The sequence below is a fragment of the Hippopotamus amphibius genome, chromosome 1, assembly GCF_030028045.1.
Source record: "Hippopotamus amphibius kiboko isolate mHipAmp2 chromosome 1, mHipAmp2.hap2, whole genome shotgun sequence".
Taxonomy (NCBI): domain Eukaryota; kingdom Metazoa; phylum Chordata; class Mammalia; order Artiodactyla; family Hippopotamidae; genus Hippopotamus; species Hippopotamus amphibius.
Window position 1 is genome coordinate 233,305,641 of NC_080186.1, and position 14,149 is coordinate 233,319,789.

General features: G+C 33.3%; 1 protein-coding gene across 2 annotated transcripts in view; it reads right to left on the reverse strand.

Annotated features, from left to right (window-relative positions):
- MTREX (Mtr4 exosome RNA helicase) overlaps window positions 1-14,149 on the reverse strand; it is a 117,587-nt gene that overhangs the window by 11,404 nt on the left and 92,034 nt on the right. Inside the window, exons 22-25 of one of the 2 annotated variants that reach the window (XM_057743441.1) lie at window positions 13,553-13,716; window positions 8,064-8,169; window positions 2,646-2,702; window positions 1,308-1,470 (exon numbers count right to left, since the gene is read on the reverse strand). In XM_057743441.1, the coding sequence (XP_057599424.1) occupies window positions 1,308-1,470; window positions 2,646-2,702; window positions 8,064-8,169; window positions 13,553-13,716 (490 nt within the window). Of the gene's footprint in view, window positions 1-1,307; window positions 1,471-2,645; window positions 2,703-8,063; window positions 8,170-8,626; window positions 8,807-13,552; window positions 13,717-14,149 lie in introns of those variants that run through there. The other variant, XR_009054849.1, reaches the window with a different exon arrangement.

Below are 14,149 nucleotides of genomic sequence, written 5' to 3' on the forward strand. Positions count from 1 at the left end.
TTTATTTAAAAAAAAAAAAAGTCTCTAGGTGATCCAAAACTCAAATATAAGGTATTACGGTTCTTAAAGTTATCAACTACCATGTGACTTACACTCACAGAGGCCAGAATTCAAACCACAGTGCCATCATGTAGTACACCTCCATGACCTTGGCCAAATCATTTATTTACCTTTTAAAAATTGGTCTCCTTGAGCAAAGTGCAAATAATATCTACTCTGATGTGCTATTTTGGTGATTACATCTAAATTATATAAAATGCCTGGCACACAGTAGTTACCTGATAAATAATGACCATCCTGGTAACAGAATATAGTAGTAAGAAAAAGATTTGGGGACCATAATACTGATGATCACTTAATGGAGGCTTAGAAATAAACTTCAGGGAAAGGACTAAAACAGCACACCATAATTAAAAAATAATGTACTTTAAACTATAATATTTAAAAATATTTAAAATCTTATTACCCACAAAATTCAACACAGTGAAGTAAAGGCTCATAGTTGATTCTGTTGCAGAGATGTTTAACCTATGCACCACAAAAATCACTGATTTATAAACTCAGTAATCTATTTAGTCTTTAATAATATCAGGTAAAAAGCATAGTATATGGAGTGTTAAAAATATAATTTTTCTCAAAATAAGCCTATAAGCAATAGTTGTATTTTAAATGTTCTTATAATAATCTCTGTGAAGCCCAAGCTCATTTATTTTCACTTTTAATAAAGTTCAATGTAAACACAATTCACCATTATAAATATCTACATAAGCCAATCTTTTTGGAATGAATACAGCATTTCTAAATATGGTTTTCTTTAAATACTATCCTTATTATTTGCTTCTTGTAATTCACTTATAATCACTCCTTACATATTCCCTTTACCTTTTTCACTTAAAATTTTTCTTCAGTTGAGTAACAGTTTGTTTTTAGAAATGCAATGATGGACAGACAGCATTTTCAGCTCTGCTATTTTTCAGTGGAACTACATAGCAAGCCATTAGATTATTACCAAGAGAATAAAACCAAAAGTAAAAATATCCACACAAATAGGCCTTACTAGGATTATATGTTTATTTGTGATTGCAGAGACTCTGACACAGGATTATAAACTGTTATGATGAGCAGACTGAGCTTATTAAATAATATAAAGGATTTGTAGAGAATATTTTTGATCTACATAGGCAGAAGATTTCCTTTTATTATCAAAAGTTAAAACTAATATATTATTCTTGTTTAGTAAATCAATGCCATCCTAAGTATATTTCTTATATCAGAAAGCAATGTATGTATACAAAATGTAACCATACCTTCAAAGACATCTGTCATTTTGCAGATATGGGCAAATGTAGCTCCAGTTGCCCAGGTATATACAACATCCATTAAGTGAGGTTTAAATGAGCTTAGGTAAGTCTCCTCATCAATTTCCAATTTGGCTTCTGCTGAAACTTTTGCAATTCTTTTAGCACATTCCTTTGAAGATAGAAGATATACTTAAAATTTCTTACTTATGATCTCCCATATCACTTTTTCTTTAGGTTTCCAAAGTGAGTATTCTACAAGGTTCCTTTTTCTTCCTAGGTAATATACCTAAAATTTGGCATTAGAATTCTGCTTCTAAGTAGCCACAGTGCCAGTTTCATTGCTGAGTAATCTTTTTCACTACATTAATTTTAAAAAACATCAAGAGCATGATTTTCACCCAGTAATACCTTTTCTACAAAAACTCAAACTCTTCATTAAAACTATTAAACATTATATTAACTAGTAACATTTAACTAATCTCTAATTATTTCATTAACAAAACAAATACAACAATAAATCAGACTTAGAGAAACATAAATCCTATGGCAAAATGATGCTCTTCCTCCAACAATGCTTAAAAAAAAAGTAAATCTTAATATTTTCTTTTCCCTACAAAAAGAAGTTAGATTCATTCTTTTCCTCCTGGTAATCGAAAAGGTCAAAAACTCCTAGGCCTATAAAGACTTTCTTGCTTTTGTAAGTTTAAATTCCTTAGTGATATTAAGGAATGTTAAATGTTCCGTTAAAGGGGGCTTTTTTTATGATTCACTTTTCATTCCTCTCTTGCAATGCCTTATAGTTCATCTTTCCCTGTCTTTCTCTCTAATGTTGAAGAGGTAGATAAAACCATTCTTCCTAAGAAAATAATAGAAGAAACCAATTCGTTAGTATAAACTACCGTGGCTTTGAGGATCCAGAAGTAAACCATTTCTTCAGCTAAAACAGATTTTAAAACCTGATTTTAAAGTTTGTTGTAAAGTAGGATGGAAAAAAATGTATAAAAAAATTAAGCTAACTAAATCTATCAAGATGCAATTCTCAACACCAAGGAAACGATGCAGGCATTGAACTGTTGGTATAGCCTATGTACACTACGCAATGTTAAATCTGCACTCACAGCAACTCTATATAACTTACCATTTTGGTAAGGGAGAATGTTTAATTTTTAAAATAAAAATCACAAATGATGTTATCAAAACTGCATTAAATGACAAGACTAACATCAAATGATATATTTAATCCTGAAGGAAACTGTTTCTGTGGAATGATATATGATTAGACTGTCACAAATATTTATTTTACAATGTACTATTCATAAAATATGTAGTTCAAAAAAATCTTACCTGCATTTGACGAAGTGGTCCTGCTAACTGCTCTGTTAATTTGGGCATCTCACTAGACTATAAAAGAAAAGGAAGATTGATTGTAAAACCCAAGTTTAAATTGTAGTATATATACTATCTGCTTTTATAAACAAAACAAAGCTTTCAGGATATCTATTAATTTCAAATTATGAAACCTCAGTCATTAGCATTTAGAGTTTCTAATCAACTTAGTTTGTGTAAGCAAAATTACCACTCCTCTCATCTTGAATTATACTATTCTCTTACGTTTCAGAGGAAGATATTACTGCTATATTTGCAAAGTGTGCTAAACTAGCTATTTTCTGTGACCATAAATGGAACTGGAGAACAAATATCGTAAACATGCATAGTAGTTTAGTTACATCAACATTTATAAACTGTTGTATCATACTTTGATTTTTGAAATTTAGTTTGGCTTCTAGGCAACTCTCACTCTGTGGAAACTAAAAATCTTGGATAAAGAACATTAGAAATAGTGCCCTCAATTTTAATTTTACCCAGATATTTCTAGCTCTCTAACCACTTTTAAAATAGTTAAAAGTTTAGATGAGTTTCAGTGTTCCTCTTATTGTCTTCCCATTAGTGAAAAGTCCATCAGTTTCTCAATTAGAGTAATAGTAGTTTTAGGTCTGTTACTAACTAGTCGAACTTTGGAGGAGCTGCTTGAATTCTATGTGTTGGTTTCTTATGCTGTCAAAGAGAAACAGTAAGTCAGGTCCTTAAAACCTATAGCTTGTAATTAGAATAAAGATATTATTAAGGAACAAATTTTGACAAAGGTAGACTTACTATACAAAAGTAAAATTATTACAAGAAAGGTATGTATGTATGTATGAGACAGGATTTAAAGTAATTATAGGTAAATTTTAAAAAACCAATTATAGGTTAGCTGCAATAGATCCACCTTTATTTTGAGCATCAGTATTTACACAGGACTTGGTTTTGATTTGTATCATGAATTCAACACCTCAGTTTAGTGAAAAGTACACAAGACTGTAAATGTCTTTGATATTGCGTCCATTCGAGGGCAACAGTTACCGATCTCTTCCTCTCTCCTGGTCACTATAAGTAGAAGGCACTGGTCCTGATATAAGTAAGCTAAGTGTCATTTTACCAATATTCTCCTACCGGGTATGTGCAGTTTGCTCTCTGACTCTTCTTTAGGTCTCAATTCAAATTTCACTCTATCAGTGAGGCCTTTTCTAATCACCTTATTTAACACAGTAACCCCAGCCCTCGCAATGATTTCTACCTGCCTTTTTTGCTTCACTTTTCTCCAAAACCCTCATTACCTTTTTTTTTTTAATTTTTAATTTTTAATTTTTTACACTAAACTGCATATATTTAGAGTGTACAATTTGGTATCCCAATCTCCCAATTCATTCCCCCCAACCCTCCCCGCTTTCCCCACCTGGTGTCCATATATTTGTTCTCTACATCTGTGTCTCTATTTCTGCCTTGCAAACTGGTTGATTTGTACCATTTTTCTATAGTCCACATATATGTGTTAATATACGGTATGTTTTTTTCTTTCTGACTTACTTCACTCTGTATGACAGTCTCTAGGTTCATCCATGTCTCTACAAATGTCCCAGTTTCATTGCTTTTTACAGCTGAGTAATATTCCACTGTGTGTATGTACCACATCTTCTTTATCCATTTATCTGCTGATGGACATTTAGGTTGCTTCCATGTCCTGGCTATTGTAAGCAGTGCTGCAGTGAACATTGGAGTGCATGTGTCTTTTTGAATGATGCTGTTCTCTGGGTATACGCCCAGTAGTAGGATTGCTGGGTCATACGGTAGTTCTATTTTTAGTTCTGCAAGGAGCCTCCATACTGTTCTCCATAGTGGCTGTATCAATTTACATTCCCACCAGCAGTGCAAGAGGGTTTCCTTTTCTCCACACCCTCTCCAGCATTTACTGTTTGTAGATTTTCTGATGATGCCCATTCTCACCAGTGTGAGGTGCTACCTCATTGTAGTTTTGATTTGCATTTCTCTAATAATTAGTGATGTTGAGCAGCTTTTCATGTGCCCCTTGGCCATCCGTATGTCTTTTTTGGAGAAATGCCTATTTAGGTCTTCTGCCCATTTTTGGATTGGGTTTGTTTTTTTTTGATATTGAGCTGGAGAAACTGTTTACATATTTTGGAGATTAATCCTTTGTCTGTTGATTCATTTGCAAATATTTTCTCACATTCTGAGGTTGTCTTTTCGTCTTGCTTATAGTTTCCTTTGCTGTGCAGAAGCTGTGAAGTTTCATTAGGTCCCACTTATTTATTTTTTTTATTTCCATTATTCTAGGGGTTGGATCAAAAAAGATCTTGCTGTGATTTATGTGGAAGAGTGTTCTTCCTATGTTTTCCTCTAGGAATTTTATAGTGTCCGGCCTTACATTTAGGTCTTTTATCCATTTTGAGTTTATTTTTGTGTATGGTGTTAGGAAGTGTTCTAATTTCATTCTTTTACATGTAGCTGTCCAGTTTTCCCAGCACCACTTATTGAAGAGGCTGCCTTTTCTCCATTGTATATCCTTGCCTCCTTTGTCACAGATTAGTTGACCGTAGTTTATCTCTGGGCTTTCTATCCTGTTCCATTGATCTATATTTCTGTTTTTGTGCCAGTACCATACTGTCTTGATCACTGTAGCCTTGTAGTATAGCTTGAAGTCAGGAAGCCTGATTCCACCAACTCCGTGTTTCCTTCTCAAGATTGCTTGGGCTATTTGGGGTCTTTTGTGTTTCCATACAAATCGTAAAATTTTTTGTTCTAGTTCTGTGAAAAATGCCATTGGTAATTTGATCGGGATTGCATTGAATCTGTAAATTGCTTTGGGTAGTATAGTCATTTTTACAATGTTGATCCTTCCAATCCAGGAACATGGTATGTCCCTCTATCTGTTTGTGTCTTCTTTGATTTCTTTCATTAGTGTCTTATAGTTTTCTGAGTACAGGTCTTTTACCTCCTTGCTTAGGTTTATTCCTAGGTATTTTATTCTTTTTGTTGCAATGGTGAATGGGACTGTTTCCTTAATTTCTCTTTCTGATCTTTCATTGTTAGTATATAGAAATGCAAGAGGTTTCTGTGTGTTAATTTTATATCCTGCAACTTTACCAAATTCACTGATTAGCTCAAGTAGTTTTCTGGTGGCATCTTTAGGATTTTCTATGTATAGTATCATGTCATCTGCGAACAGTGACAGTTTTACTTCTTCTTTTCCAATTTGGATTCCTTTTATTTCTTTTTCTTCTCTGATTGCTGTGGCAAGGACTTCCAAAACTATGTTGAATAGTAATGGTGAGAGTGGACATCCTTGTCTTATTCCTGATCTTAGAGGGAATGCTTCCAGTTTTTCACCATTGAGAATGTTTGCTGTGGGTCTGTCACATATGGCCTTTATTACGTTGAGGTAGGCAAAACCCTCATTACCTTTTGACATAGTGTGTATACTTTATCTCTTTATTGTTTACCTTCATTGACTAGCATACATTAAAGTATCATGAAAGCAAAAACTTCTGCTGTCTTTCTAGTGCCTAGGTCTCTGCACTACACACAGTGGGTGCTTAATAAATATTTGTAGGATACTTGATTTATTATAAAGACTATAATCTTTAAATTACTTTTAATGATATAAAAAATAAGGTGGCACAGTTTCAGAAACAACACAGTTTAAAACAGAAGTTATCAGCATTTATAACAAGTATCTTACTATATTTACCTTCCTTTCTTGCTAGAAAGCATACTTTTAAAGACCTAAAGGGGTGGGATAGGGAGGTTGGGAGGGAGGCTCAAAAGGGAGGGGATACGGGGATATATGTATACATACAGCTGATCCACTTTGTTGTACAGCAGAAACTAACACAATACTGTAAAAGCACTTATACTCCATTAAAGATAAAAAAAAAAAAGTATCAACAAAATTCCATGTCATTTTCAGTACAATTATCTATTTTGATGTTGAAAAGCACCACTACAAGAATTGATGACACTGCATATAAAATAGTTTGGCTTCACTGAAGAAATCTTAACTACATACAGTGACATCCTGCCCCAAGATTTAAGAGTTGTGTTTTGACTAGGCCCAACTCCTGTGAAGAGGTAACATACTCGGCCTCTCAGAAGACAGGATTTTTTTTATTGCCACATTAAAAAAAGCACAATATAAGAAATCAGCCACAAGACAAAGTCTGACACAAGCAGAAGATTACCAATCCCCAAATAACCTCCAAACCTTAGATCTGTTCAAAGAAAACGGGACAAACATTCTAAACGATTATCTTGGAAATTAAGGTAATAAAAATTTGAATCTAAGGAAATCAATAGCCAAACATAATATTTTGTAAAGAAATGCATTCCTCACATGCAAATTAAATTACTTTAGAGGTGCAGAGCAGACACTCTTAGGAGAGCACAGGTCATTTTTGGATTACTGTCCTATTTGTTGTCACTGCCGCTACAGCTGTAATTCTAATCTGTAATCAGAAAGCTGAGAGAAAAGTACCTTCCTACTTCAAGAAGTTATGTATTTCATCTGATTAACAAATAAGGAAATAGTTAACGAGTAAACAGATCAACAGCAGAACTGCAAAAACAAATTTGTCTTACACAATCTACTTTTTAAAAAATTAAACTAAGTGTATGTGGTAAAAGATTCTCTAAAAATTTACACGGCAACATTAAATTATTTTTAGAAGATAAATGTCCTGTCTTACTCTGATTTTGTCAATTTTATATACACAATGAATAAAGTTTTGAAATTGAAACATGCACTTAACTTTTTAAAACAAATCATACCGGCTTTTAGAATAAAGTAAAGGATGATAAGTGTTCTTGCCCATTCAGCACTTCATTTTTTGATTTCTTAAGAGCTGGTAAAAGTCAACTAACTACTCACATGAAAAAATTACTGCTAAGCCTGAGATAAGAATCTTACGTCGATTACCTCAAATCTTGCCAATGAAAACTAAGACTTCAGCCTCTAGGACAACTAGCTGCCTCACAGTTATTCTCTAAAATTGAGATGAGGAATATTAATTCAACCTTACTCCCTTTTCATTTTTATAGTTTTGCATAATTTTACCTTTTCTTTTTCCTTCTAGACTGTCTCAGCTAGACCTTCAAATAATACATAGGATTATACAGAGCAAATTTTTAAACTGGAATCTGATTAATGATGATTGTTTATAAATAAAATTCTAGTTTATTCTCTTTTCTGATAATATACATTTAATTATTTCTCTCACTATAGTTGGGTTAAAGTTACATTTATTTCTAATTAACATTACCTATAATATGTAAATAAAGTCATTTTTAAAATTAAAATACCCACAGTAATATTAAAATTAAATTATAAGATAAATTAATAAATAAGATGTGCTAAATCCATTAACTCACATTCTCTTGAAACACAAAGCAGCTCAGTAGTGCCGTTGCCTGTTCTGCAGATAGGTCATTGAAAAGGCCATTAAACATCATCTCAGTTAGAAGCAGCTCATCAGCACTATACCACCACAAACAAACAAACAAAGAAAAAGCGAGCATAAACTCCAAATGTCAGAATATAAAAAACACACATATGTACCCACACATCCTTAAGATACAGTTCTAAATAAATGTTATTTGACCATGAGGACTAGTCAGTGAGGAGTGACAAAGATTTATTTAACTAAGGAAATGGCAGGTCTTTATATTTACCAATATATAAATAATAAATGTGAAATGGGTGTTTCATATAATGAGCCCATTCTAGGAAATACCAAAATGCAGATACTGATTGAAATAAAGAATAATTTCTTAACTCCCAGAATACCAGAAAAATTAGTCATTAGCATTTATTACCTAGGTTCCAAGGACCTTTTAAATTGTTTTAAACTCAATTCAATTTCAATTATTTTACAAATAATTTAAAAAATAGACAATGAAAAACAACTTTATTAGCACTCTTAATCAGAACGTACCCAGAGCAGACACACATTCTATCCAGTTTCCTAGTGTTGAGAATGTAATAAACTGCTGCTCATCAAGACTGTCGTTTATGAATCTGGAGCATATCCATCTAGTAAATGCAATTTCAGACTTCAAACATATCTGCAACAGGTACTAGCTCATCATTACTTCTGTTTCTTCTTGTACTTGCACTGTCAAAACATATTATTGACTCCAGATTTTAAATACATCTCCCTTTAGGTTCTAGCTTATTGTTACTTTTGGTTCTTCTTTTGCATCATCTAAATACAATATTTTACCAACTTTTTTTTTTTTTTTTTTTAGGCGCACGGGCTTAGTTGCTCCGTGGCATGTGGAATCTTCCAGGGCAGGGCTCGAACCCGTGTCCCCTGCATTGGCAGGCAGATTCTTTACCACTGCGCCACCTAGGAAGTCCTAAATACAATATTTTAAAAGACTTTGACAAGTCATAATTACACTTAAGAGAGAAAGGCCATCTTCTTTGCTCCATAATTGTACAACATTTTCACATTTTTTTTTTTTCAAGTTTGGTATTAATTTTATTCTATTTTCTGTATAACTTTAAGTACATAAAGGTTTATTTCCATAGGCCTCAGGAAATGGGTAGAAATCACAGGACTTTTTAAAAATTTTTATTTTATATTGGAGTACAGCTGATTTACAATGCTGTGTTAGTTTTAAGTATATAGCAAAGTAATTTAGTTATACATATATCTATTCTTTTTCAGATTCTTTTCCATATAGGTTATTACAGAGTATTGAGTAGAGTTCCCTGTGTTTAACAGTAGGTCCTTGTTGATTATCTATTTTATGTATAGTAGTGTATATATGTTAATCCTAATCTCCTAATTTATCCCCACCCCCACCTTTCCCCTTTGGTAACCATAAGTTTGTTTCCAAAGTAAGTCTCTTTCTGTTTTGTAAGTAAGTTTATTTGTATCATTTTTTAGATTCCACATGTAAGTGATATTATATATTTGTCTTTCTCTGTCTGACTTACTTCACTTAGTATGACAATCTCTAGGTCCATCCATGTTGCTGCAAATGGTATTATTTCATTCTTTTTTATGGCTGAGTAATATTCATTGTATATATGTACCTCATCTTCTTTAACCATTCATCTGTAGATGGACATTTATATTGCTTCCATGTCTTTGCTATTGTAAATAGTGCTGCAATGAACATTGGGGTACCCTATCTTTTAGAAGTATGATATATGCCCAGGAGTGAGATAACTGATTCCTATGGTAGCTCTATTTTTAGTTTTTTCAAGGAACCGCCATACTGTTCTCCATCGTGGCTGTACCAATTTACATTCCCATCAACAGTGTAGGAGGGTTGCCTTTTTTCTAGACCCTCTCCAGCACTTACTGTTCGTAGACTTTTTGATGATGGCCATTCTGACCGGTGTGAGGTGATACCTCATTACAGTTTTGCTTTGCATTTCTCTTATAATTAGTGTTGCTAAGCATCTATTGATGTGCTTACTGGACATCTGTATGTCTTCTTTGGAGAAATGTCTATCTAGACCTTCTGCCCAATTTTTGACTGGGTTGTTTGGTTTTTTTTGATATTGAGCTGTTTGTATATTTTGGAGATTAATTCCTTGTCAGTTGCTTTGTTTACAAATATTTTCTCCCATTCTGTGGGCTGTCTTTTCATTTTGTTTATGGTTTCCTTTGCTGTTCAAAAACTTTTAATTAGATCCCATTTGTTTATTTTTGCTTTTATTTTCAGATTTATATTATAAAAATAATAGGTTTATATTATAAAGATTAGAATGATCAACCTAAAATTATTTTTATCTCTTCATTTTTTTAAATCAATTTCCTTGTATTTACAACTATCTTCAGTATTTGACCATCTAAGAAACATATCAAGGAAAATTTAGCACACAAATCACAAAAGATGAAAGATAGTCACAAGTCCTTTTTAGCAAAATGGGACAGTCCAAGTTCTTATCATGAAACATTAGTTCTTATCACGAAACAGTATATAACTAAGTCCTTTCTGTTGAACAGAAAGGAGAGTAGTTATAAAAATTTTATATTTTCCTTCTTGTTCTTAGAAATATATTATTTACTCACTGACTCTGAGTTTGAGAATTTACCTAGGGTCTGAGATTTTGCTTATATGATCAATTTCACCACCATCACTTTGCCTAGAGTGCTTTTTGCCTGTGTTAATTTTCTGATTTGTGTAACAACTACAGAAATATCATTATTTTTCTCTTTGCCATAATGAATGGAAAATGAAAAATTCTGAACTCTCAACTGTGTTAAACTAAAGCTAAAAAAGACTACAATGATGGTGTCTCTAGAATTCTAAAATCAAGGTTCCATAGGGTACCTTACATTTATAAAAGGGTGTAATGGATCCATTCAGTAACTGTAAGGGTGTTAAACTCTTAAAAAAAGAAAAAAATTAAAAAAAAAAAAAAGGAAAAAAAGAGCAAACCTCTAATTTTTCGAAAGATTTCTAAAAAAGGATAAAGTCATGAACTATCAATCTTTACAAACAGTAATAATTACTCGAAAATAAAGTCAAAAACTAAATATGGGTTCTTAATGGTAAACTGAGAGTTAAATCAAGACAAAAGGACAAAAATACAAATAAGGCAAGACTACTTCTATAGTCTAATGTGGGAGGCAGATAAGAAAGACAATAATCACAGGACAGCGATTTAATAGAGACTTATATAGGCAATTATGCAACAAAAGTTGAGGGGCCTAGAATCAAACTGAAAAAACTCAAAGCAAGTTTCAGAAGATCTTGAAAAAAAATATGCAGGAATGGGAAGTGAGGAAAAGGTCATGCTAAATGAAAACATCGTGTGGGATGTGGCAACAGATGAGACAGAATGGGAAGGGCAAGAATACACTAAATTGTGGAATTTATTCTAAAAGCAACATAGATTCATTGAGAGACTTTTACCAAACAATGACATGGAAGGATTTATGTTTTGGAAAGACTACTCTGAAAGCAAGAGTTTAAAGAATGGGTTGTAGAGACTTATAAATAGGATGCACCTTAGTGGGAATAATTAAAACAGCACAGAGGTAGGAGAAAACAATCATGAAGATGTGGGAAGAGAGCTAGAAGGAAGAGGAGGAATCTAGGATGACTCCCCAGCTTCTGCCCTTAGTGGCTGGGTTGTCTTCCGCAGGACAGAGCAGAGTGAGAGGCACATTTGGGGGAAAGGCAATGCACTCTGATACGCGTTACTGTTATCACTCTCTCTCCATTCTTTCTTCTAAGACTAAATCTAGCTGTAGCTACCTAAGAGAAATTAATGTCTATATTAATTATTAAATATCAATACTACATAACACCACAAAGAAGTAATTCCAATAACATTAAATTTGGCATTCAAATCAGTAGATCGGCAATACAATTTAAATTTAATCCTGGGTAAGTTATTCACTTTATAGTGCCTAGGTTTCTTTAATTATAAAGTAAGAAAGCTTAATTTTATCACAGAGTAAAGGAAAACTACAAGCCTGTGGGCCAAATCTAACATGAAGAAATATTTTGTTTAGCTTGCACAGGGACTTAAAAAAATAAATTTGAATTAATTTGTGAATTAAAAATCAAGAGATTTCACCAAAAAAAAAAAAATCTGGATTTTTTTGACTTTTCTAAATTGAATGCTCTGATATCCCATTATTCGTATAATGGGATATAATAATAATATCGTATTATTATAAGTAACTGGGGCTGGGTAGTCACTGCCCCCTTCTGGTGGCCTAGAACTGTCCTGTTTACCACAGAATCTTGGCCCCTGCAGGTATCTGAATTCATATCTGAACCAGATGAGCAGTAAGAACAATATGAATTAGTCTTCATCAGAAATGTCCACAACCATGAACAAGGCTTGTAATTTTCTGGCACCACCCATTAGGGCCTTGGTGAAGACATAAAAACTGTTTCAAGATGTCTTTTATGGACTCATTGAGAATAATGGTCATGACTACGGCAAAATATATACCTTTAATTAGCAATAATAGCGCCTCGGATAAACCTCATTGGCTACAATACTGCAAATGGTACTGATGAACTCAGTGACAAGAACAAGGACGCAGGTGCAGAGAATGGACTGGAGAACTCGAGGTTTGGGAGGGGGCGGGGGGTGAAGGGGAAGCTGAGACGAAGCGAGAGAGTAGCATAGACATATATATACTATCAACTGTAAAACAGATAGCCAGTGGGAAGTTGTTGTATAACAAAGGGAGTTCAACTCGAGGATGGAAGATGCCTTAGAGGACTGGGATGGGGAGGGTGGGGGGGGGGACTCGAGGGAGGGTGGGGGGGGGAGTCAAGGGAGGGAGGGAATACGGGGATATGTGTATAAAAACAGATGACTAAACTTGGTGTACCCCCCAAAAAATAATAAATAAATAAAATTAAAAAAAAAAAAAAAGATTACCAATACAGACAACAGCTTACACCTAATTAACAAAAGTTTATATCTAATTTTAAGCTGTGGGCTATAATATGCTATACTGTAATACCCTACTGTTAGCCCAAAACTTTACATAAAAAAGAATAATGATTATCAGACTAAGATTCAAGGTGGGAAAATGTCCATAATTTAAAAAAAAAAAATTAAAAGTATAAAAAATCATATATATATATAACTAAGGTTACCATTATGTAAAAAGTCAACAATGCATTAAAAGAAAAAAAAAGGAAACATATGAAAATACTAATGGTGTCTGTGCAGGATTCAAAAGATTTTTACTCTCCGTTTCTAATTTCTCAACTTCATGATCAGAATCTGTATTTTAATATGGAAGGCACTGTACAAACTTTATATTTTTAATACAGCTCTTTTTCCAAAAACATTAATAATAGCCTTCATTTAAAAAAGCAGCATCCCATTTTAGAATCAGTTTTCTAGAACAACCAGGTTTTACCTGCTTATTTCACAAGCCACTCGTCCCTTCATCTCTATGACATCAGAAGATGTAGCAAATCCCAACCTCCTTAAAACACGTTTGCGACATTTGAGTTCATCCATTTGTAGGACAGTTCTTGCTTTCTTTAGTTCTCGCTTTGCAGATTTAATGTCTACTGCAATCTAAGGCATATAAAAGTACAAAAGAAGTTCAATAATAAACAAAATAAAATGACATTTAGTCATGAAATGAAATAAAAAATATTATAATTGGGGGTGGGGGGATGTGGAGGAGAACATAGAATTTTCTTACTGTCCCAGGATATTATACAAGAGGAATGATGTATGTGAGATAGCAATGACATCAGCTACAGCTTTTCATCCTTGGGGAATTAGGGGGTAACTGAGAGAATAAGGAAAGATGAGAGTATACGAATCTTATCTCTTGACTACTTATATTTCCCTTATGATGTCCCTAAAAAGTGTTCATATTCTTTGCCTCAAATTGTCTAATAAATCTGCCTAAGCTGGAAATGGATTTAGCAAAGAGAATAGGTCTTTATCCCACAGACAGAGATGAATGCTTAAAAGGAAAATGTTATCTTGAGGTTATCCT